The 25,071-nt window shown below is 46.1% G+C and overlaps 1 protein-coding gene across 1 annotated transcript; it reads left to right on the top strand.

Moving 5' to 3' along the window:
- The first annotated feature begins 18,275 nt into the window (after positions 1–18,275).
- Positions 18,276–19,265, top strand: LOC115076267 (melanin-concentrating hormone receptor 1-like). Its single transcript, XM_029577522.1, has one exon. The coding sequence runs from the start codon at positions 18,294–18,296 to the stop codon at positions 19,263–19,265; it is 972 nt and encodes a 323-aa protein (XP_029433382.1). The 5' UTR covers positions 18,276–18,293.
- The last annotated feature ends 5,806 nt before the right edge of the window (positions 19,266–25,071 follow it).

Below are 25,071 nucleotides of genomic sequence, written 5' to 3'. Positions count from 1 at the left end.
ACTTAGTATCCAGCTAGAACATAGTTGGATAAGTGCCCATATCTTCATTTAGCCGGATAACGTCTGAGTTACGCAACTAAGGCATGAATTTTCAAACGCCGGCGCACACAAAAACAGCGAGATACGCGCGTGGCTGGGCCAAGCGCATTTTAAAAACGGCCCGGCCACGCGCGTATCTCCCAGGACGTGCGGAAGTGCCGGGTTGTTAAAAAGGGGCGGGACAGGGGCATGGCGGAGGCCGGCTGGGACAGCCTGTCTGTCTCTGCCCTTTCCCATACTATGAGCATTGGTTTACACAGCTTTCCAGATGTTGCCCTTTTTCCCATTTCTCTGTACTTTTACGCACCTGAGGCTTTGTCCACCCATCCCTGACGATCCTGGTTTAAAGCCCTTTTCTTCAGGTTTGCCAGTTTGTGCTGGAAGACGCTTCTTCAACCCTTCTTCAACAGATGCTCAGCGTCCTTGGAATATCCTTTGTTTTTAGTTCATATGCGACATCAGTCAGTCTTGTAGGAAGAAAGCCATTAATATTTGATCATAAAAATGCAATAAAAAAAAATCACATGATACATTTTATTTTTTTTGGACAGGAAGAAGAAGCTGTAGGGCACCCAGCCTTCAGCTTTCTGTAAGAAACAGGCCTAGTCTGATTTCAGAGCTCTAGGACAGCTTTCCAAACTTGGCCTGGGGCCCCCACAGCTAGTTGGGTTTTCAGGATATCCACAATGAATATGTGTAAGATATAAATGTGCAGATAAAAGTTTCCAACAGATGCAGATTTATCTTGTGCACAGTTGTGGGTGTCCTGCAAACCCAACTTGGCTGATGAGGCCCTGGGACAGGTCTGGGAAGCTCTGTTCTAGGAGGGCCCCCTATTCAGTAGGACATTCAAGTCTTCGGCTCTGGCCAGCAGCACTTTCCTCTTCAGGCCTGAGGTAGCGTCCTGCAGTCGGTTTCTGTAATACAGTGACCGATGCGCATGTTCTAATCTTCTTAGCTCATGGTTTCTGTGGGTTACCACTGTTGGTTCTAATCCATCTTACAATCCTGCCTGACACCAAGGAGCAAAGGATGAAATATTGCAACAATAACACTGAAACACTAGACCTCATTTTACACCGGTAGGTGAGCAGCATGCTTAATAAGAAGTCCAGGGCCATACACAAATCACCCTGCCAGGCAGCAGATTAGAGCATGTGGATTAGAGCTAGTGCAAGTAAAATGCATTGAAAGCTACACGCTCCTCCCTGCAGCAGCCTGGTTTACATCGTGGGTTTTTGGGGTTTTTTTGGATATGCTGATGTTATCAGTTCGTTCCTGATTGAGATAGTAGAATTCGGCAATGCAGTTATTTTCCAAATACAGAACAGTATTTTTAGGCTCTTTTCCCTTCCCCCCCCCAATGAACAGAGAAATAGCCAGAAATATATAATGAGAAAAGAAGCATTCATTCTATTTTTTTTTTCTCTTTGCCATCTCCTGGCTGGTTTTGTTATCTATTTCTTATACCGTGGGTTAGAGCAGCAGGTTACAAGCCAGGGTTCAAACCCAGCTGCTGCCCCTTGTGACCTTGTGTAATGGAAGTATTTCTGACTACTCTGCTGAGGGTGTATATAGAGGTTAGGCCGTATGGATTCAGAGTTGTCGCACAGGCTAGTTTTGAAGGCCACAGGCCACTGAACTCATATTTACTATTTTGCACTGTGAAATGTTTACGAACAGGCAAGAATCTGAGAACTACAGAGCCAGTAGTTCTCTGGTGAGAAAGTAAGCAATTGACTGTTACTGTCCTCTGAGAGAGTGAATTTGATAAGAACAGAGAGGGAGGGAATATTGCAGCTCTCCCAAGCATTTACTGTATAAGGAGACATAAGAGAGAAAGAGAGAGAGCACTTCCAGATGTGAAGGCAGAGACTGATCCTTTGGAAACATGTAAGCTTTATATATATATATATATATATATATATGTAGCAATTACTATCTGCAACTAATTCTTCTGTATGATCTGATTGTATTTGTTCTGTCCTCTTATTGCTCAAATAAACGTACTTTCCTAAATACCTGGAACCATGATGTACTAAGTCAAAGTTTGTGTGTGGCTATTTGTGTGGGGAATGAGCTCCTGTGTTCAAGCTCCCAGGTATAATCCCAGTAATTGTGTGTGTGTTTTTACATGGGGTAAGCCCCCCCCCTCCCCCCGCGGCAGTCCTGTGGGCAGGCAAGTGACAAGCCCCTCAGGTAGCACTCAGTGTAGACCCCAGTGAGATTTAGCCCCCACCTCTGAGTCCCTGGGCAAAATGCCAGTGTGCACGCTCTGAACCAGGAGCCCCTTGGGTAAGTCGCTTCACCCTCGGGTGCAAACTTAAGGCCTGATCTATACTGTGTCTGCAGAAAAACTGCTTAATCGGGGAGGCCCTTAGATTGTTATCCCTCTGAGAATAGGGAAGTGTCTGCAGTAGCTCAATGTAATCCACTTTGAAGTGCCTGAAAGGTGGAATATAAGTAAATAAAATCTCCAGGAACAGAGCGGTCTCCTGGCCTTTCATACTGAAGCACAGAACTTGAGGAAAGGTGGTGGTTATAATTTTAGTATTTTTTTTTTTTTTCAGTTTTTCTATCCAGGCAAATCACTTTCCACATAAGCAGAGGGTTCTGGGAATTTAGGCATCCAGCAGTATCATCTGATTTGTGGATCATCATTGGATTTGTTCCTGCCTAACACAATAAGAAAAGACATTGAAAAATGACTTCAGAATCCCACCAGCCTTCATTTTGAAACGGCAGATTTTTTTTCCAGGCGCAAATCAGAGAGAGATACCGGTACTTTTTTTTTTTTCCTATTAAATTCTGCAAAAGACAATGAGGCATGTTCAGTGCTGCTTGCAGTAAGATGGGTCCAAACCTGGATCTGATTCCTTCAACTCTTTTCACCATAGATAAAGAATGGGAGAAAAACCTTAGTGAGTCAAGCCCTTTGCCTTTTTTTTTTTTTCTTTCCTAAAACCATAGAAGGTCTCACCTGAGTATGCACTGTAAAGGGATGAAATAAAAACTTACGCAGCTTTGTCCCAGGCATTTTAGGGTGTCTGTTTTATTTTTGCCTTTCTATGCTCCATGATCCAGGTTTCAGGAAGACCTGCCCTAACTCCGCCTTGAGAGAGGGAGAAGAGATTTTTTTACCAACACACTCGCAGGCCCATGCTTTCTCACCTCGCACACTCACATTCGCTTTCCTTCTTAGCCATGGTTCACAATCTAGACATAAAAGGAATTAACACTAAAATGGGGAAAAAAAAAAGCCAACTCCTCAGTCCAGATGGTAACAATGCCAACCAGCCACGATCTTGACATGAAACCTTGGCCCATAGGTCACGGGGGGAAAAAAGACAACTTTTGTGATAGGTTGGCAAAGGCTGAATCTCCTGCCTTTTTGCTCCTGGAAGCCCCCCTCGCCCCTGCCAGAGAAGTCACGTGCATGGGACCCGCACTTTCAAAAGGGGCTCCTTCCATTCCACGCCTACGACGCAAACTCTTGCAAAGAGAACCCGATTTATTTGTGTTTTGCACTGTTGTTTTGGGTGGGGGTTTGTTTTTTGTTGTTGTTGTACTAAGTGTGTGGGATTCCTGAGACACGGGAAACCATTCATTTAAAACAAAATCTTTTCAGAACTTTCAAAATGCTCAGTCACAGTGGAGAAGGAACACACTGAAGGCAGGTACAATGGGAACCAGCCATTCTGAAAGGTGATGCGCCTTTTGTTCTTCCAGAGTTATTTGCTAGTTAAGTTTAGCAATAGCAATCATGTTTTTGTAGCCACTTGCTGTTTTTTTTATGTTGTTCTTTGTTTGTTTGTTTTTCAGCAACTGACATTAATTTACAGCTGTAGGAACCCATCCGAAAAGAAAGTCTGTGCCTATGGAAAATAAAATCCTTATTAAATAAGGCCCTTAGAGGAGAGGGGGAGGGGGTCCCCAGAGATGCCACCCTTGGCTGAATTTCAGCCGGCAGCGACGGCAGAAGCTCGATCCGGCCTGCAGCAGCGAGGGGCAAGAAGGAGCTCGCTCTGGCTCGCAGCAGCCGTGACGGGAGCGCCTGCCGCCGCCGCCACCACCGGATCAAGTACCCGAAGTCATCCGTGCAAGCGGCAGAACAGCAAGGGTGGGATGCAGCGGTGCATTGGGTCTGCTGGTGCAGGTGCAGCCAGGCGGGGGGAAGACGGGGAGAGAGGTGCAGCCCATCCCTAAGGAGTTTTCGGCCGCCGTGCAGGCCACGAGGAGGCAGGGACTGGTGGAACTCGGCCACGAGCTCTGCAGCGCTGGCCAGGAAAAGCCCGGTAAAGATGGGGGGGGGGTCCTGGAGCGCCCAAACCTGCTGCCATCTCTTCACAGCTGAGGGGGCATGGACATCGCCCCCCCCCCCCCCCAAAAAAAAAAAAAAACTCAGGTGCTGGAGGCACAGAGTGTAGAAACCCTCATTATTATAACCCAGATGCCAAGTCTGAGTGTCTCTCCCCCAGATTGGGGTCTCCGGTGGGGGTTGTTTTGCTCGTTATGCTGTGAGGGAGGGGAAGAGGGAGGAGAGAGGGGGAGGAATTAGAGAGAGATCAAGAGTGCACAGGAAGCTGTGAGTGAGAGAGAGTGCACTGCACACACATAAACGCCCCCCAGCTTCCCTAGACAGGCAGATATTGGGGAAAGGGTGTGGCAGGGTTGACAAGTTTGGAGAAATCAAGAAATATTATTACTGACACTTTTATCTGCCACATCTGTACACCCCTGGGACCCCTGCACCCTGCCTCCCCCCCCCCCCCCCCTTAGCCTTTCAAATCACCAAAAGGGCCAGACATAGTCCCCTCCCCCAAATACTTCTCAGCAAACAATTCCAAGGGGCTCTCTCCCCCACTGAGCAAAATCTGAGGCTTTCTTCCCATCCATCCACCCCAGTCCTCGCAGGGATCTGAAATGTCTTATTTGACCCTTTTCTTGAAAAATACGGGGACCACTGCCTTAGAACGGTGCTGGACCTCAGCAGGATTACCCAGTCCTAGGCCGTTTACTTCTTTTTATTGGTGCACCATGAAAAATCTTGCACGAGTGATCCAAGCCCTATAAAGGCGTTGCACTATAATTATATTTACTTTCCACGCCAATTGGCTTGTCTGCATGCCTAGTATGTAGTGACAACTGGCAGCCTACAGGTTAGGTGTCTTTTTCTGATTGCCCTGTTTTACCATTAATTTTCCTCTGTGGAGCAGCAGCCAGCAATAAGCAAATTGAGCTTGGTCTGTCCCACTGAGCTGGGTCCAGATGAGCTGCAGTATCTTGGCTGCTGTTTCACAGCGGTACAAGATTTTAACAGCCCTGACAGAGACCCTGCAATTCTTTAAGCAAACATTAACTCACGAAATCTGCACTCTGTATCTGGGGATGCTCTTACTTTGAGAGAGCTAGAGACTTTCAAAAGGGATACTGTTTATGTTGGCTCGCTGGTTATGACTTCACAAACTAATCCTTGCAGGAAGATAGAACGGGACACAAGGCCTCGATATTTCCAGTCAGAGGCTCCTTGGATCTTGTGGAGGTAAAGGGCTCTGATTTCTGTCTGGTGCATTATTGTTTGTTTCTCCTTCTGTAATAACTGCAACTACGTTTTGGGCCACCTGCAGGTGGATGATGTGCAAAAGCCACCAAAATTGAGACACTAAAGGGTGTGGGGGAGGTGGAATTATTGAAAACTCTGCAGATGCATGCTTATTTTTCATCTAGTGAAAAATCTTTGAATGAATCTAAACTTCAGTGTGATTATTTTTTTTTTTTAATTCTGACCACTGTTCCATTCAATAAGTTTGTTTTCAAATAAAGATGCTTTTTCTTCCTTGTATTACCAAGTCACCTTCCTTGCACACCTTTGACTGTCCAGCTGTACTGTTTTAATGAAAGGAATAATTTTTAAAATACACTTAACCTGAAGTGAAGCAGCAATAATAGGTGATGGGGCTGGATGCAATCTTTGCCCTTGTGTTGTTAATGTCACTGTTACTACTTTCACACTTTATTGGCTGTGTATAGAGCAACCTTACATATCCTTGTAGACTGTAGTTCTCTGTTTAGAGATGTTTGGATTCTTCTTACAGTTAATGTTTGAGCTTTCCCGGTTAATGCACATCAAACTATTTTTATCCCAAAATATTAATGGAGTAGTAGTAATGTACAAGATTAATATTTTGAGGGAGACACGTGATGTGTTCCTAGGAAGAAGAAGCGTGCATGCTAAGCTCCTGCAGACCACCTAAATCATCCATTATTCAAACTATCCCTTTAGCATCCAAAATGGCTCAAATCTCCCTAAAAAAAGGATCTGACACCTCCTTACTGACTTTATGCTCTGGGCAATCTAGGAAGCCAAAGAAATTCATGAGTGAGGCTGTGATGACGTTGTCAGGGTGCAAAGAAAGAATAGTGCCCAAAAAAAGTGCAATCTCTCAGCCGTCTCATCCCAGGGCAGGGATCTCTCCCATGAGAGAAGTACTACAGCAACTCAAATTCACACCAGCCTAAATGCTCGTTTATTGATTTATCTGATTTATATTCCGCTTTTCAGGCCCTTTCAAAGTAGATTATATTCAGGTACATATTTCTCTGCCCCCTGAGGGCTCACAGTCTATGTTCTGTACCTGAGGCAATGTAGGGTAAAGTGACTTACCCAAGGTCACAAGGAGAGGTAGTGGGATTTGAACCCTGGTTCATAGCCCGCTGCTCTAACCACTAGGCGACACCTAGTGGATAAGGTGGCTCAATTCGCCTCCACAGTGAATGAAACAAATTTGTATGTCTATGATATTGATGAAAGAGGAGAAAGAGAAGGGGGACTCACTGAGAGCGGCCAAGCAAAAAATTGAGAAGCCTGAGTGCTCCTATAAATCCTGGATGGAAACACATGACGAGCTGGGAAATTGGAGCTGTCGTAATAACCTCTGGATCACTGGTCTGCCGGAAAAGGTCGCGGGGCCCAACCTGATAGAATTCTTTGAAGGCTGCTTACCTCGCTTGCTACAGTTTTCATTGATCATGAAAAAAGAAAAAGATGATCATCGATAGGGCCCATCATTCTCTGGGGCCTATTCTGAAGGATGGCAAGATTCCTCGTGCAGTGATCCTTCGGATGCATGACTTCGGGACACTGTTAGGGTTAAGTCAGCAGCCCAAAATGCAAGCAGCTTGCACTAACAAGAGTCTCGGATCTTCATATTTCAAGAATTTTTTGCTGAGTTGCAATGTTTAAGAGGCAAGATCTTGCCAAGCTTAAGACATAACTTTGTAACAGGGGCACAGATTATGCTGTGCATTATGTGGCAAAGACTAAAAATGTCTGCTGATGGTAAGACAATTTTTGAGGTTGTCCGTAAAACTAGGGAGTACTTAGAAAAGGAAATGGACATTGGGGAACCTTTAAATGTTGGAAGTTTTTGTCTTCCCTACTTGGACAAGTTAATTGTTGCCTAAGGTTTGTGGGGGCTCAGCGAGGCTTGGGGGGGGGGGGGGGGGGCCATGAGAACATAGTTAATTATATTTTATTACATTTTGCAAACTAAATTACGGTCTTAGCATCACTCACTGTTATAATGCATATTCACATTGTTAAATGAAAAGTACTAAAAGTTGAATGATGCTATGAAATCATTTTGATGGTAGTTCTACTGGGTGGTTGAAACTGATGGGATGAGGGGGGCGGCTTCTTGATGCATAGAAGGCCCTTGGGACTTTTTCTCAGTGTCTTTTATGGCTATTTTGAAGTCAAGGGCAGGGGCTATGGAAACGTCACTTTGGCTTGTCCTCCCAAATACGTCTCGCTAGAGGCAGCAATGCTAACATGGGATCAGCGCTCTAGATTCAGACTCGGGAATGGGTGACTGCTGAGGAGGAAGAAGGAGAGCCTGCAGGCGAGAACTGGAGTGGGTAAAACAGAGGCAGATGCGAGAGTCCTCTCCCTCCCTTCAACTCATGCCAATCGGGTGGGCCGATGCAATATCAAGTGCGAAAAAATGTGCATCCAAACTGGGAGCAATGTTTTTCAATGTGCACCTCTCCCTCTCCTGGGCACCCGATGCAATAGGCAAATGAGCCGCCGTGCTAAAAAGGACTTGCTAGGGATAAATTGTGCGTCTCTAACGCATCCATGACATCAGGCGCCCAGGAGATGTGGCTGTGTGTTGGGGTAGGAAAAACGGAAGTTCAAGTAACGAGCATCCGTTTTCCTAACCTGTGCACAGCCACGGGTCAAGAAAATGGACACTCGTAAATTGAGCGTCTGTTTTCCTAGCGCGACCGCTGTCGAGATTTTTTTTTTTTCTCATGCTGCTTCCTCCTACGTAGTATCCGGATGAGCCCTTGACGGATCAAGACTTAACGCCATCTCCGGGACTGGTGTTAATACTTGCGTGTAAAAATGTGCACGTCAGGCGCACGGTGATTTTTCTGCATGGGTGCAATAGCTAATAGCCTCATCTACATGTCATTTACATGTGATGAGCGCTATTAACTACGAGTGTGTTTGGACATGCGTTTTAGATGCGCTAATCCCTTTTTTTGCATTGGAGTTAGCCTACCGCGTCCAAAACACGCGTCCAATCATGGGCTAACCCATGTGCTAGCCTGAGCACACGATCTTGCATCGGCCTTTGGGAGGGATAGAGAAAGCTAATGCATGCCAAGGACGGGGGGAGGAGGGAGGCGCTATTGATGAGTTTCACCCAGGATGCCATTAGCCCTTGCACCGGCCCTAGGTGGGGGATTTCAGTTTGTCCAGTTTCCGTGGATCAGTAGCAGCTGGAGCCATTGTGAGACCTCGGGTGGTTGCCAGGGGTGCAACTCCTATAGGGCCGGAGGCGCAGGCCACTGCTGATCTCATTTGGGTTTGGGGAGCTCCCCCCTCTCACGACCTGCCCTAGGTACTCGAATTAGTCTTGTAAAGTGAAGGCGAGAAGCTGGAGAGAGGGGAAAGGCAAGAGCCCCCGCCCTGGGTGCTCGGTAGCAAACTTATGTAAGACCTCTGCTGTTTCTTTTTCATTATCCAACAGAGATGTCTCGTTTATCACCTGCTGCTCATTGATATTTCGCAGTAGATTTTTTTTTTCTCCTCGTTCCTAATTACCTATTAACGAATAAACAAAAAAGAGCTTTGGATTCTTGCAGCCGGCCACAGGTGCACTCCTTTTCGGTGGGAAGGGTTGCATTGCAAGCCCGAGTCCCTAATTACCCGCCCCTGTCATCAGAGAGCTCAGTGGTAGAAACATTTAGGGGGGGAGCTCGTGCCACCTTGGAGGTCGCAGCTGGCACTGGGAAGGGGGTCCTGTTCTTTTCACTGGGAGGGGGGGGGGGAGCTCGTGCCACCTTGGAGGTCGCAGCTGGCACTGGGAAGGGGGTCCTGTTCTTTTCACTGGGAGGGGGGGGGGCTATGATAAACTTATCCAGCGCTGCAGACTTAAATAAATAAATAAATAAAAAGAAGATTTGCAAAATATCTCTCTCTCTCTCTCTCTCTCTCAGCGTCTCGTCTCTTTGCATTGTTGTTATTTACGATTGTGTGGGGGGAGGGCTCAGCAATGCTCCCCCCCCCCCTTCCAGTCCCAGGGAAGAGGATTGCAGGGGAGGCGGCTGGTGGCACCCCCCCCCCCCGACTGCAGCTCCGTTACAATCCTGCAGCCCCGTCTCGAGGGGAGCAGAAGGCAAAAAAGTAGGGGTTTCGGTTCGGCTCCTCCCCTGCCGAGAGCAGCTTGGATCGGAAGATTTCTGGCGGAGGAAAGATGGAGAGTAAGACCGCTCGTCCCGGGAATGTCAGTGTCACAGCCCCCGCCTCCAAGACCGTCCAGAACTTCTCCTCCGCCGGTCAGTGCTGGGGGGAAAGGGGGGGGGGGGGTGAGAGCTCCTGGACGTCTGCAGGGGGCAGACTTCTGCGATTAGTACTGGGGGGTGTGAGAGAGACCCTGGTCATGCAATGAACGCTTACGGCAGGGGGCAGACTTCGGCGGGCATTATTGCTGGATGTGTGTGTGTGTGTGTGTGTGAGTGTGTAAGAGAGATCCTGGAAGTACAATGAACGCTTTCTGCAGGGGGCAGGCTCCTGCGATTAGTACTGGGGTGTGAGAGAGAGAGTGTGAGCGTGTGTGTGAAGGAGATCTTGGACATGCAATGAACGCTTTCTGCAGGGGGCAGGCTCCTGCGATTAGTACTGGGGGGGTGTGAGAGAGAGTGTGAGCGTGTGTGTGAAGGAGATCTTGGATATGCAATGAACCTTTCTGCAGGGGGCAGGCTCCTGCGATTAGTACTGGGGTGTGAGAGAGAGAGTGTGAGCGTGTGTGTGAAGGAGATCTTGGACATGCAATGAACCTTTCTGCAGGGGGCAGGCTCCTGCGATTAGTACTGGGGTGTGTGAGAGAGAGAGTGTGAGCGTGTGTGTGAAGGAGATCTTGGACATGCACTGAACCTTTCTGCAGGGGGCAGGCTCCTGCGATTAGTACTGGGGGGGTGTGAGAGAGAGTGTGTGTGTGTGTGAAGGAGATCTTGGACATGCACTGAACCTTTCTGCAGGGGGCAGACTCCTGCGATTAGTACTGGGGGGGGGTGTGAGAGAGAGTGTGAGCGTGTGTGTGAAGGAGATCTTGGACATGCACTGAACCTTTCTGCAGGGGGCAGACTCCTGTGATTAGTACTGGGTGTGAGAGAGAGTGTGAGCGTGTGTGTAAAGGAGATCTTGGACATGCAATGAACCTTTCTGCAGGGGGCAGACTCCTGCGATTAGTACTGGGTGTGAGAGAGAGTGTGAGCGTGTGTGTGAAGGAGATCTTGGACATGCAATGAACGCTTTCTGCAGGGGGCAGGCTCCTGCGATTAGTACTGGGGTGTGTGAGAGAGAGTGTGAGCGTGTGTGTGAAGGAGATCTTGGACATGCAATGAACGCTTTCTGCAGGGGGCAGGCTCCTGCGATTAGTACTGGGGGGTGTGTGAGAGAGAGAGTGTGAGCGTGTGTGTGAAGGAGATCTTGGACATGCAATGAACGCTCTCTGCAGGGGGCAGGCTCCTGCGATTAGTACTGGGGGGTGTGTGAGAGAGAGAGTGTGAGCGTGTGTGTGAAGGAGATCTTGGACATGCAATGAACCTTTCTGCAGGGGGCAGACTCCTGCGATTAGTTCTGGGGTGTGTGTGAGAGAGAGAGAGTGTGAGCGGGTGTGTGAAGGAGATCTTGGACATGCAATGAACGCTCTCTGCAGGGGGGCAGACTCCTGCGATTAGTACTGGGGGGGGTGTGAGAGAGAGTGTGAGCGTGTGTGTGAAGGAGATCTTGGACATGCAATGAACGCTTTCTGCAGGGGGGCAGACTCCTGCGATTAGTACATGGGGTGTGTGTGAGAGAGAGTGTGAGTGTGAGTGTGAAGGAGATCTTGGACATGCAATGAACGCCTTCTGCAGGGGGCAGACTCTTTGCGATTAGTACTTGGGGTGTGTGAGAGAGAGTGTGGGTGTGAGTGTGAAGGAGATCTTGGACATGCAATGAACGCCTTCTGCAGGGGGCAGACTCCTGCGATTAGTACGTGGGGGTGTGTGAGAGAGAGTGTGGGTGTGAGTGTGAAGGAGATCTTGGACATGCAATGAACGCCTTCTGCAGGGGGCAGACTCCTGCGATTAGTACTTGGGGGTGTGTGAGAGAGAGTGTGGGTGTGAGTGTGAAGGAGATCTTGGACATGCAATGAACGCTCTCTGCAGGGGGCAGACTCCTGCGATTAGTTCTTGGGGTGTGTGAGAGAGAGAGAGTGTGAGCGTGTGTGTGAGTGTGAAGGAGATCTTGGACATGAAATGAACGCTCTCTGCAGGGGGCAGACTCCGGCAGGCTGCGATTAGTACTTGGATGTATGTGTGCGTGTGAGAGAGAGTGTGTGAGTGTGAGAGAGACCCTGGTCATGCAATGAACGCTTACGGCAGGGGGCAGACTTCGGCGGGCATTATTGCTGGATGTGTGTGTGTGTGTGAGTGTGTGTGTGTAAGAGAGATCCTGGAAGTACAATGAACGCTTTCTGCAGGGGGCAGGCTCCTGCGATTAGTACTGGGGTGTGTGAGAGAGAGTGTGAGCGTGTGTGTGAAGGAGATCTTGGACATGCAATGAACGCTTTCTGCAGGGGGCAGGCTCCTGCGATTAGTACTGGGGGGTGTGTGAGAGAGAGAGTGTGAGCGTGTGTGTGAAGGAGATCTTGGACATGCAATGAACGCTCTCTGCAGGGGGCAGGCTCCTGCGATTAGTACTGGGGGGTGTGTGAGAGAGAGAGTGTGAGCGTGTGTGTGAAGGAGATCTTGGACATGCAATGAACCTTTCTGCAGGGGGCAGACTCCTGCGATTAGTTCTGGGGTGTGTGTGAGAGAGAGAGAGTGTGAGCGGGTGTGTGAAGGAGATCTTGGACATGCAATGAACGCTCTCTGCAGGGGGCAGACTCCTGCGATTAGTACTGGGGGGGGTTTGAGAGAGAGTGTGAGCGTGTGTGTGAAGGAGATCTTGGACATGCAATGAACGCTTTCTGCAGGGGGGCAGACTCCTGCGATTAGTACATGGGGTGTGTGTGAGAGAGAGTGTGAGTGTGAGTGTGAAGGAGATCTTGGACATGCAATGAACACCTTCTGCAGGGGGCAGACTCTTGCGATTAGTACTTGGGGTGTGTGAGAGAGAGTGTGGGTGTGAGTGTGAAGGAGATCTTGGACATGCAATGAACGCCTTCTGCAGGGGGCAGACTCCTGCGATTAGTACTTGGGGGTGTGTGAGAGAGAGTGTGGGTGTGAGTGTGAAGGAGATCTTGGACATGCAATGAACGCCTTCTGCAGGGGGCAGACTCCTGCGATTAGTACTTGGGGGTGTGTGAGAGAGAGTGTGGGTGTGAGTGTGAAGGAGATCTTGGACATGCAATGAACGCTCTCTGCAGGGGGCAGACTCCTGCGATTAGTTCTTGGGGTGTGTGAGAGAGAGAGAGTGTGAGCGTGTGTGTGAGTGTGAAGGAGATCTTGGACATGAAATGAACGCTCTCTGCAGGGGGCAGACTCCGGCAGGCTGCGATTAGTACTTGGATGTATGTGTGCGTGTGAGAGAGAGTGTGTGAGTGTGAGAGAGACCCTGGTCATGCAATGAACGCTTACGGCAGGGGGCAGACTTCGGCGGGCATTATTGCTGGATGTGTGTGTGTGTGTGTGAGTGTGTGTGTGTAAGAGAGATCCTGGAAGTACAATGAACGCTTTCTGCAGGGGGCAGACTCCTGCGATTAGTACTGGGGTGTGTGAGAGAGAGTGTGAGCGTGTGTGTGAAGGAGATCTTGGACATGCAATAAACGCTCTCTGCAGGGGGCAGACTCCGGCAGGCACCGATGCAGATCCGCTCGCTGCTCTTAGCACTTTTTGCACTATAATTCAGCTGTTTAAAAAGAAGCCCTCTTCTTGTAACGGTACTTGTCAAGCAATGAAATGTACGGGAGTGCGTGTGAGAGAGAGTGTGTGAGTGTGAGAGAGACCCTGGTCATGCAATGAACGCTTACGGCAGGGGGCAGACTTCGGCGGGCATTATTGCTGGATGTGTGTGTGTGTGTGTGTGTGAGTGTGTGTGTGTAAGAGAGATCCTGGAAGTACAATGAACGCCTTCTGCAGGGGGCAGACTCCTGCGATTAGCACTGGGGGGGTGTGTGTGAAGGAGATCTTGGACATGCAATGAACGCTTTCTGCAGGGGGCAGACTCCTGCGATTAGTACTGGGGCGGGGTGTGTGAGAGAGAGGGTGTGAAGGAGATCTTGGACATGCAATGAACGCTTTCTGCAGGGGGCAGACTCCTGCGATTAGTACTGGGGTGTGTGAGAGAGAGGGTGTGAAGGAGATCTTGGACATGCAATAAACGCTTTCTGCAGGGGGCAGACTCCTGCGATTAGTACTGGGGTGTGAGAGAGAGAGTGTGAGTGTGAGTGTGAAGGAGATCTTGGACATGCAATAAACGCTCTCTGCAGGGGGCAGACTCCGGCAGGCACCGATGCAGATCCGCTCGCTGCTCTTAGCACTTTTTGCACTATAATTCAGCTGTTTAAAAAGAAGCCCTCTTCTTGTAACGGTACTTGTCAAGCAATGAAATGTACGGGAGTAAAAGCGAGTACTGAAAGACAGCCTTTTATAAAGGGGGGAAATAATCGTCGCTGAAAGCCTATGGAAACTTTAAAGATAAAATCTGCAACACATTGAAACTATCGATTAACTCGCTAACAATGCATGTTTTCATTTTAAATAATATTACAAATGACATTTGAACTGCGCATAGTACAATAATCCCTAAATTTATATTTGTAAAGTGGTCTCTGGTTACTCTTTATTTCCTGGTCAGCCACTAAGCTTTGCACCCACTTGCTGTAAACACCATTCATGTCCATACTTCGATGACACTGAAATCCCAGATTGGTTTTGTAGTCCTCAGTAACCAGCACTGGAAACCGCCTTACTCCTGTCCTCTTGAGGTCCTGCTAAAAAAGGACAGGAAGGAGTCCGTCCACGGTAATAATTAGAAACCAGGATATTCTAAAGAATTGTAAAACAGCCTGGGGTACTATAAAACAAAGAGACCCCCCTCAATCAGAGAGCTTAATTTAATGTAAGATATTATGATTAGAAATAAGAGTCAAACTAGGATCTGTACAGTATTGAGACCCGTATTCTATCACATACAAATGTGGCTTAACTAGCAATACAAATAACATTTTTTTGATAAACCACTCGGTAATGAGGTCCTTAAAATCCTCCAGTTTTCTAAAGTACGTTTCGCTGGAGTGAGAGCGCCTATTGTGGAGTGCGCGCGCACCCGTCCGCCCAGAAGCACAGATCTCACTGAAATCCGGTAGCAGTGCGTTTTGCCAAGGAGTCGGGTCTGAAGGCAGACCAGATCCACCGTGGGGAAGGGCAGCTGTGGTGTCTGGAGAGCGGGGCCGGTGGTGATAGCTGCTGAGCAGGGAAGCCTCTATTAATGTACATTTACTGCCGCTACCACTCTTTATCCTGGCTAAAGCACTCCTAGGCAGATGCAGTGCTGCACACAAGCGATCGTCCCTGCCACAAGAGCCCATAGGAAATGTGTTTGTGAAATAGAAGGATTTAAACACAATCTCTAAAACTTGAGTTGTTAGACTGGATCTGAATACGGCCAGAGAGGGACGACCTACAGTGCCGCAAAATGGAAAGGGCGGGAGCTGGTGGAGGAGAAGGGCACAGAGAAGAGCAACTTTGCCCAATGAATGAAGCTGTAGGGAGGAAAGAAGATAAGGACCGGAGTCGCCTGTTCCCGAGTGCTGTCAACAAGTTTAGTTTCTAGGATATCCAGAAACCCAGACCTGGCTGTGTGGCACCGTGACCAGAGAAGCTGCAAGGTGCATGCATGGACAGCGCTGTGCTAAAAATATCAGAAAGAAAGCTCCCCTTGCAAATAAAGGAAAGCCCTGCTAGGCTGATCCTTCTCAGACCTTTGGCATGAAAAGCAGAAAGTGAATGCCCTGCAGAAAACTGGTCAACAACAGGGGATGCAGTCAGGGTGCAAACTGCAGCTATAAAGACATGCAATATGAAATGAATGAACAAAAACAAAAAAAAAAACTAGAAATAAGTGGAGGAGTAGCCTAGTGGTTAGAGCAGTGGGCTATGAACCAGGAGACCAGGGTTTGAGTCCTGCTGTCGCTCCTTGTGACCTAGTGCAAGGCACTTTACCCTCCATTGCCTCAGGTACAGACTTAGATTGAAAACCCTCTGGGAATAGGAAAGTACCAGAATGTAATCCACTTTGAAGCACTGAGAAAAGTGGCATATAAAAATCTAAATAAATGAGAAAGCAAGGATGCACTGTTATCTGACACAGAGTGAAACAAGATGACTCGGTTAATAGGCAAACAATAAGCACTGTGTGTGGTTACTGAGCTAAGTCAATATTTTCCAGAGCAGGACAGTCCTCCCCCCTCTCCCCTCCATCATCTCTCTCTCTCTCTCACACACACACACTCTCTCTCTCACTAGAGGATTTTGTGATAAGTACAGGCACATAGAGAACAGATCATGGTGTAGAATTGCTTCTGACCACTAAATACCATGCCAGTGATGCTTGGCCAGGGAGGCGATCTGATTTTCAGAATATACCTAATGAATATGCATGACCTAGATTGGCATACAGTGGAGGCAATGCATGTAAATAATATACCTCATGCTTATTTGTTAAAGGTATCCTGAAAACCTCCCCAAGAACTAATGTGAACACCATTGTACTAAGCAATACCTGCCCCAGGAAAATAGCGGGGTTTGCTTACAAACTGCAGCACTGATCAGGCTAGCACTAGGCTAGCACTAGTCCAGTGGCAAGATAATGAATCGCGATACAATTCATGCATTTTCAAAACAGCTGGGTCTGACTCCAGTGCCAGCACTATAAGTAGATATTTTAGCACCAAGAGAACAAGACAAAAAGGAAGCTTTCAAAGCTGTTCCCATGTGTACAGTTCTGTAAGGCAACCATCAAATGCTGACAATCAATTGTTTTTTTTTAAGTTGAGAAACTTATTCAAACCAATGCAATCAACTTTGCTCCTGCTTTTCAGCCATCCTAATTTTAAAACACAAAAGAAAGGCAGATTGCTGTTTTTGTTTGCCATAAATTTCATTGAATTGCAGTTCCCTCCCTTCTCAAATTATTTTCACACCATAAGAATATTGTTCACTTTCACATGGAAATGAAGGTGCACAGAATTCAGGAGCCTTCGCTGTGAGCACGAATTTCAGCGCTAATGCTATGGGCACTGCACTGCACTGAATAGGGGGCAGTATTGGCACCGGCGCTAAGGGCATAATACTGATATCAACACTTTCACAGTGAACCTTAGAGAGTTATGGAAGCAATTACCCGTCATCCACCCCCGTGCACCTCAGAGGTTAAAATGGTGGATTTTGGTTTTCTCCTGCCTTTCTGGACATACTGTACGTGTTTGGTCACAGCAGAACTTCAAGGCCTGGGCTAGCCCCTACCGATGGGCCAGATGTTAGTGACATCATAAAAGGGAGCCAAGTCACAGTTTTCTTGGAGAAAATAAAATAGGAATAAAATATATTCGTGCATTGGTTCCCAGTCTCATCCTCTGGAATCTCCTCCCAGCCAGTCGGGTGGTCAGGATCGCCATAGTGAACATGCATGAGTGAGATTTACATGTACCTCTTTCACTGTCTGTATATGCACTATGGTGATCCCGAAAACCCAATGGGCCAGATGTGACCCTAGGACTGGATTGTGAACCACTGGATCAGCAAATCCCTTTGTGTTAACACAGTCAGAATATAGCAGGGGCAGGCAACTCCGGTCCTTACGTGCCACAAATGGCTCCAGTTTTCAGGATATGCATATTGATTATGCATAACAATCCTATAAAGTGAACCTAGTGAGTGAAAAATACAAAATACCAAACATAAGATCTCACTCATACAAGCACCAAAAGGAAAAGCAATTCTGATGTTATGATTGTCTGCTTTTCCTTTTGGTGCTTGTATAAGTGAGATCTTAATTTTGGTATTGATTATGTATGACAGCTTTGCATACAGGGCCTCTGCTGGGTGCAGATCCATCTCACCCATATTCATTGCGTAGATCCTGGGAAAACTGCATCTATCTGTGACATTCCAGGACAGGGGAGTTGGCTTCTCCTTAGAATCCAGACTGCTGCTAGGGTTGCTGCTGCAGTTCTGGTCAGGCAAACCTGCTGATCCAGTTCTAGTTCCACCCCCCTTTGCATGCTAGGAGTTGTAGTTCTGATTTCTTAGGGGAAAGTGTGTACAAAGCAGATGCATTAATCCACGTATGCAATGGGACACAAGCAGGTGCGGCTCAGTCTATTCAGTTCACTAGGGGTGATGTCATTCCAGACAGGCAACGTGCCTGAAGAAGTAATTAGTGTAATGATTGGTCTGCCACCACTAGAATTAGACATACCAGAGAGTTAACAATTATTTATTGTAAATAGTCAAACTGCTACATTTTGCTTATCAGGAAATAGCATAGCAAGAAGTGGTGCAGCCTTAGAATGACTTTGCCAGCCTTTCGTAGATGGGAAACATCAACAGCACACGTGTATGTCACATTTGAGGGCTTTCCCCCTCTAAACATTAACATTTTAATCCATTGTCGGGCATGCAGTTACATGTTTGTTCTTTTTTTTTTATATATATTTTCAGATGATGGCAGCACTGTAGCCTACACTAACATTATAATGCCAGCTGTGTTTGGCATCATCTGCTTATTGGGCATAGCAGGAAACAGCGTTGTCATTTGCACCGTCATCAAGAAATTCAAGGCTAGATGCAACAATAGCAGCAGTGTCTCCGACATCTTTATAATCAACCTCTCCATCGTGGATCTGCTCTTCCTTCTCGGGATGCCCTTTCTCATCCATCAGCTCCTGGGCAATGGAGTGTGGCATTTTGGAGAAACCATGTGCACCCTCATCACGGCCCTGGATACAAACAGTCAGTTCACCAGCACCTACATCCTCACTGCAATGTCCATCGATCGCTACCTGGCCACAGTCTACCCCTTCACGTCCGCTAGGTACAGGAAGCCAACTGCAGCTGTCATGAGCATCTGTGTTTTATGGGTGCTGTCCTTGCTAAGTATCACGCCAGTGTGGATGTATGCCAGGCTGATACACCTACCCGGAAAGGTTATAGGTTGCGGCATTCGCCTGCCCAATCCTGAAAGTGATATTTACTGGTATACGCTTTATCAGTTTTTCCTTGCTTTTGCCATTCCCTTCACGGTGATCTCAGTGGCTTACAGGCGGATTCTCCTACGCATGGCTTCATCTCAAGCTCTCACCACCCAGCGGAGCGCTAGGAGAAGGACAAAGAAAGTGACCAGAATAGCTATAACCATCTGCTTAGTATTTTTTGTTTGTTGGGCTCCTTTCTATGTCTTGCAGTTGATTCAGCTGGGCATGACCCACCCCACGTTACCTTTCCACTATGCCTACAGTGTGGCAATTAGCATGGGCTATGCTAACAGTTGTCTAAATCCGTTTATCTATCTGATCCTCTGTGACACCTTTAGGAGAAGACTTGTTGTCTCAGTTAGACCTGCAGAGGATCAGCCACCGAGTTTGGGTCGGACTCTGCCTCGCAGCGATGCGCCCTCCGGAGGTGGACAACCACTGCTGCAGCTTGTACCCATCTCCACCGAAAGCTAGGCATGGTTTTTTTTTACACCACATCACATGCCTTCTACACCCAAAATTGTGGCAGAAGCATAGCTTTCGTAAGGACAGTCTGGTCGATGGAGGAGTGTGGAGGGCTGAATAATGGCTGAAGGAAAGCCTACTGCATAAATCATTATGGTAAAGTTCACAGCTGTTTAGCTTCTGGGAAAGACCCAAGTTGATAATTTTGTACCAGCATTGGGGAGGGAAAAGGCCTTGATGCCCTGAAAGCAGGGCTTAATTGCCATTACATTTAAATTTCTTAACTCAGTTTTCATGGTAATCCAAGGCTACAGAGAACTCAAGACAAATTAGTGGTCAAATGTACCTCAACTTTGATTTAACTCTGATTTACTACACTTTTCCCCCCATAAATACAGAATGGTAGAAAACCCTAAATAGTTACAAGTCCATGGGTCTAATTTACTATGTAATAATATTTTTTTCCTGCTAAACAGCATTTCATAATCGACCTAGCTTTATGCAGAGCTCCTCCAACCAAGCAGAGTGGGGAAGATCTAGGCAGCTCTAGAGGCCCCCCCCCGGGAAGTAGAGACCTAAACCCCCAACAATCTGAAGACGTTTTGATACAAGACTCTATTCACAGCATAACTGCAGCCATTTCACCAATCTTTACAGGAATGGGGATAGGTTTCAGATTTGTACAGAAGCCACAAAAAAAAAATTTTTTTTTCTTTCAAAATGTAAAATGTGGCAACTGGTGCTCCCTAACTCTGGCTTGAAGGGCTAGTACAGTGTATCTGCAGCTTGCATCATAAAAATATCAAGAATAAAAAAGAAATAAGAATGGCAGGTTAACCATTTCCTACTCCTTTAATACAAATAGCACTAGAAAAAGATGGAAGATAGAAGATGACTAAATTAATGGGATGCTCTCCATTCACAGGTTCTGCACTCTACTCTGCCTCTAATTTAAGTTCCCTTATTGGATTGCATCTTCACCCAAGCTGAATTCTACCTTACCTTATCATCCTGCTTCATCAAAAGGTGGTGTCTCAGTTTGTGGTAAGAGAAACCCTCAAGAGTGAGCTGGGTTGCCCCCTGCAGGATATTGCTCGATAAGCCCGGGCTTCCCAAACCTGTCCCCACTTTGTCCCTAGCTCACCCCCCTAAATCTGCATAGACAGAGTCTCCCAGCTATGCAAATGTATCTCATACATATTAATTGGGGATGTGCTGACAACCAGACTGTAGGAACCCCAAGCCAGGTTTGGGAAGCCCTGCTGGAAGGAGCTTAAAAAAAAAAAAAAGGTCACACAAGCCTCTAGGTAAAGTCTAGAAAAGGAGGAAGGTTAAAGAAATCAAAGTGCCAGGATTATGGACAGGATCTGCCTGCTGGAGCTTGGCCACACAGAACCATTAGTTTTATCTCTCATAACTGCAAATCAATTTTTGTGCAGAACTTATGGTTTCAATGGTGGCTGATTAGAAAGAAAAATATTGAGGTGGTAAAGGGCTTTATATGTAAACAAACTTTTTTTTTTTTTTTTTTTTACTGTATCCATGCCAATTGTAAAATGATTTTTAAGACCAAATGCAAACCTGACCTTTCTATTATATTCTCTTAAACTTTTGAGAATTTTACCAAGATGAGAGGTTTAGGTTTAAGTAGCAGCTGAAATTAGGGAAGGCTTCCCCCAACAGAGCTGGGGGGCCCCAGAGCCTGTCAGTTTCAGGATATCCAAAATGATCATGCACATCATGGAGCCTCCATATATGCACATTTATCTCATGCATAGTCACTGTGTAGATCCGGACAAGCGAGTTGGCTGTAGGGGGCCTTGGTCTGGTACAGGAAATCCTGAAATAGGTAATTCAATAAGAAGGGGGGACCATACCTGGCATTCAAGAGCCACAAACAGGCCAGGTTTTCAGGATATCCACAGTACATATGCATGAAGTAGATTTACACACAATGAAGGTAGGGCATGCAAATCTATTTCATGCACATTCAGTGTGGAGATTCTGAAAATGTGGCCTGTTTGTGGCTCTCAATCCTACAAGCACCTTTGTCATTAGACTACCTACAGCTTCCTGAGCACAGTGGAAGTTTCATGTTTTTTCCCACAGCTTATAAAATAGAAATTCTATAGCTGGACGTTTTAGCTTACAGGATGGAGATTTTGCTGGTGAAGCAGGACAGGTTCAGAGCCAACACCTATTCATTGCATATTGAGTAACAAAATTTAAATGACAGCATCACTGTAGTTTAATCAAACAGGGAATGCCCCATCACCGTCAATATCCAAATAGCGACTGCATGCTGCTTGCTATATGGATATTGGCCCCATCAAAAAGCATACAACGTACAGACAGAATCATGGTTAAGACTCATACTTTCCCCACTACTCTAGTAGGACTTTGGCAATAAAGAGTTTGCTTTTGCCTCAGTATTGTTTGGTTTCTAACACCACAGAGAAAATAAGCAGAAACGTGAAGCATGGGCCATATAATTTGGGTCAAGTTGCCCATTATTTTAAAAATGCATTAAGACCTGCACATAAAAGTGTAATAAGATTCTCGAGGCTTGTGCTTTGCTTCAGTTTTAATACTCATTGAATTAGTGAAGCCAAGATTTCAATTCCCACTGCTTCCCAGCAGTGTAAAAGTAAGTTCCCTTGCAGTGGTACAAGATTATTACTACAGCCTCTTTCAAATTTCTTATACATTTGATCCTGCATTAAGCAAAGTTATGAGTATAGCCAGCTAGGCCATCCGGGCCCATTACTTGCCTTAAACGTTCCACATTTACCAAGAAACAACCTCTGTTCCTTATGCTGAGTTGGTCCCTTGTGCTATTAATAAAAAGATTACCTGTGGGTGAGTGTGTGCAAGATGTTTACTTGCTAACCAAACACACATTAAAGACAAGCAACAGATTTTGACCATCATTACTGGTATAGATTGAATACCATTGTCTTCCATTCTACAAAACATGTGGTCTTAGATGACCATTCCTGCTCTTCTCTTTTGCAGTCAGTCCCTCAAATCATTCCTCCTCACATTCTCTATGCATTTTACAATCAGTCCAATGAAATTGCTTTTCACTCCTCCCCATCTGTGTGATAGAGAAATGGACAGCAATTTGAGTATGGACAAAGTTAAATCTAAAAAAAAAAAAAAAAAAAGCTATACATGTAAATAAAGTAAAAACAAACAGAATGGTTCAGTTCATAAATACACAAGGGACAAGCAGTCATTGGGCCATTCATTTCAGGGGTATGCCTGTACAGTGCAGATTTATGGTACATGTGTAATTCATTAACAAGAAACATACATACCATAAATCCATGCTAAAGAAACAAATGGCACAACCAATGCCCATCTCTAAAATACACCGCACTTACATTGTTCTTTGTGCTCATTCTGTTTGGACCTGAGGAAGGGAGTGTGTTTGTTTTTTAATTTAAAAAACAGTACATTTCTTGATTAGTTTTTTGGAAGTTATTACCTTATATTTTGGTTTTGTGGCCCTTTTTTTTCTGCATTCTTTCAGGTCAATGCAATATTGAGTGTCCGTTTTAACACACCCCATCATTGAGCACCCACCCCCCTTAATGTACACTGATCCGCCTCTTCAGGGCACCCAAATCCAAAAGGGCTGCTGAAGTAAAAAAGGAGGCACTAGGGGAAATTGTGCACCCCTAGCACCTCCTCAGCAGGAGAGGTAGGTGGCAGCTGGTTAGGAAGAGGGATGCTCACTTTTCTAACCTGACTGCAGGCACCCCTTTTTTGGGGGGGTGGGGGGACATTTTGAATGTAGTTCCTCCCACTTCATATCACTGTGATATGAAGGTAGAGGAGGCACAGAAAAGCAGAATTTTCTGCTTCTCTGTCCACTGTTTGGGCTCCTCCAAAATTAATGCCTGCCTAGAGCAGGTGTTAATCTTGGCAAGTAAAAAAGGCACGCTCTTTTTTTTCTTTTGCATCAGGGGGAATAGATAATAGCCTTATCAACATAGGAAGAGCATTATTAGCTGTGCAGGGTTTGGACATGCTAACCCTTGTTTTGCAGTGGTGTTATGGACACGTGTCCAAAATATGCACCCAATTGTCCATTGAGCCATGCACTGCATAGCCCTGTTTGTGTCTTTACAACAGTTTTTAGTATCCATTTATCTTAACAGCAATATTCAAATTAATATACTTTTATCCAATGTCAAACATGAAGAGCCATTGCAATAAGGGAGCTTCAAGGAGGGAGAAGTTAAATGTTTTTATATTTGCTAAAGATGAATTTCTCCCTCCGAAAGAGCAGATAACTACCCTCAATAGTCAGTTAGAAAGAGGAATTGACAACACCAGCTGTGGCTTACTACCACTTGGAGAACATTTGAAGATTAAAAAAAAAACCAACCCCAACCAAAAAGTGTATCTACAATTATAAAATGATCAGGTGACCATTACAAAAAAGTGAAATGTTAGATAATGTGAACAATAATTGAAGAGTCCAAGAGAACAGACTTCGTATTTACTGAAAAGGGGATGAATTAGCAGGCGTTTGAAGCTCATGAAGATTAGTACCAATCCTCAAGGCTTAAAGCTTGGGTTCTGGCCATTCCTGCCCCTTTACTAAGCATTTAGAACCGAAAATACTTTCACAGCACAAAAAAACCCCCACTATTAAAAATAAGTCTTTCCACTCATTTCATCTCATCCTTGAGCAGATGGATAAACAAGAGCTGGGCATAAGGGGCTCTGTAAGAGCTCCCCTTAGAACATTTGAAGATCACTCGAAAGAGGTTAGAGGGAAAAGGGGATTATGGAAAGTGCACTTTACAAAAAAGTAGCTAGGGAACAGATCTGGTGCTAAATTCACAAAGATACAGGAAACCTTTCTAACCACCCATCCTACCACAATGCACGAGTGGGGGAATAAGCTGGTGGTTAGAGCAGCAGGCGGCTGAGAAGCAGGAGCAGCCGCATCCTAATCCTGCTTTTCTGCACAGGTTCCTTGTGATCGCAGGCAAGTCACCTCACCCTCCCTTTACCAAAAGGTACAAACTTAGGGAGTCAAGTTAAGCAGCTGCAGGAATCTGTATTTCCTCTGGTAAATGCTGCAACGCAACACTAATATGCATTATTTCCCCAGGGCCCCCTGAGTATGGTAATGAGCAGACTAGCATAATATAGGCTCATTAGTAAGCAAAAGCATGTTAAAAAAAACAAAACAAAAGAACACCCACAGCAACACAGCTTGCCTTAAAATTCACAAGCCAATTTATTGGTTTTAAAAAGTTAGGTACAATTCAATTAGTTGTAGCTAACTTTCTCCAAGAGTACTGGGACACAAACACCCACATGGATGCTTCCAGGGCCATCATTTAAAAAAAAAAGGGCCAATGAGGCCCATAGGTGTCAAAACACCCTGGGCTCTAGCAATCCCTCTGTCTCATCCCATCTTGAGGCAGTCCCAGGAAGTCAAATCCCCATCTCAGCCAGTGATGCCCTCCTCCCCCTATCTAGCCTTAAAGGTGTTCACCTTATCCATACCTAGGGACCTTCATTTTCTGTTTTTATTACCCCCTCCCCCTCATCTCAGCATTTAATTACATGAAAAAAAAAAACAGGAGAAAATAAGTGTAAAGACTTCCTTGTGTTGCTAAAAAATGTTTCAGTGCAGGTGTAGGTCTTAAGAGTGGCTGCTGTGATTAGGCCCATCTGCAGAGCAGTCACTAGTACAGGAGGGGAGCAGATAACACTTATTTTAAAATGTAATATAGATGCTCCTAAGTTTACAAGATGCAAGTGCTAAGGTAGAGAAAACCCCCAAAAA

This window comes from Rhinatrema bivittatum, chromosome 14, assembly GCF_901001135.1.
Source record: "Rhinatrema bivittatum chromosome 14, aRhiBiv1.1, whole genome shotgun sequence".
In the NCBI taxonomy this organism is placed as follows: Eukaryota; Metazoa; Chordata; class Amphibia; order Gymnophiona; family Rhinatrematidae; genus Rhinatrema; species Rhinatrema bivittatum.
This window is presented reverse-complemented; position numbering and strand designations above follow the sequence as displayed.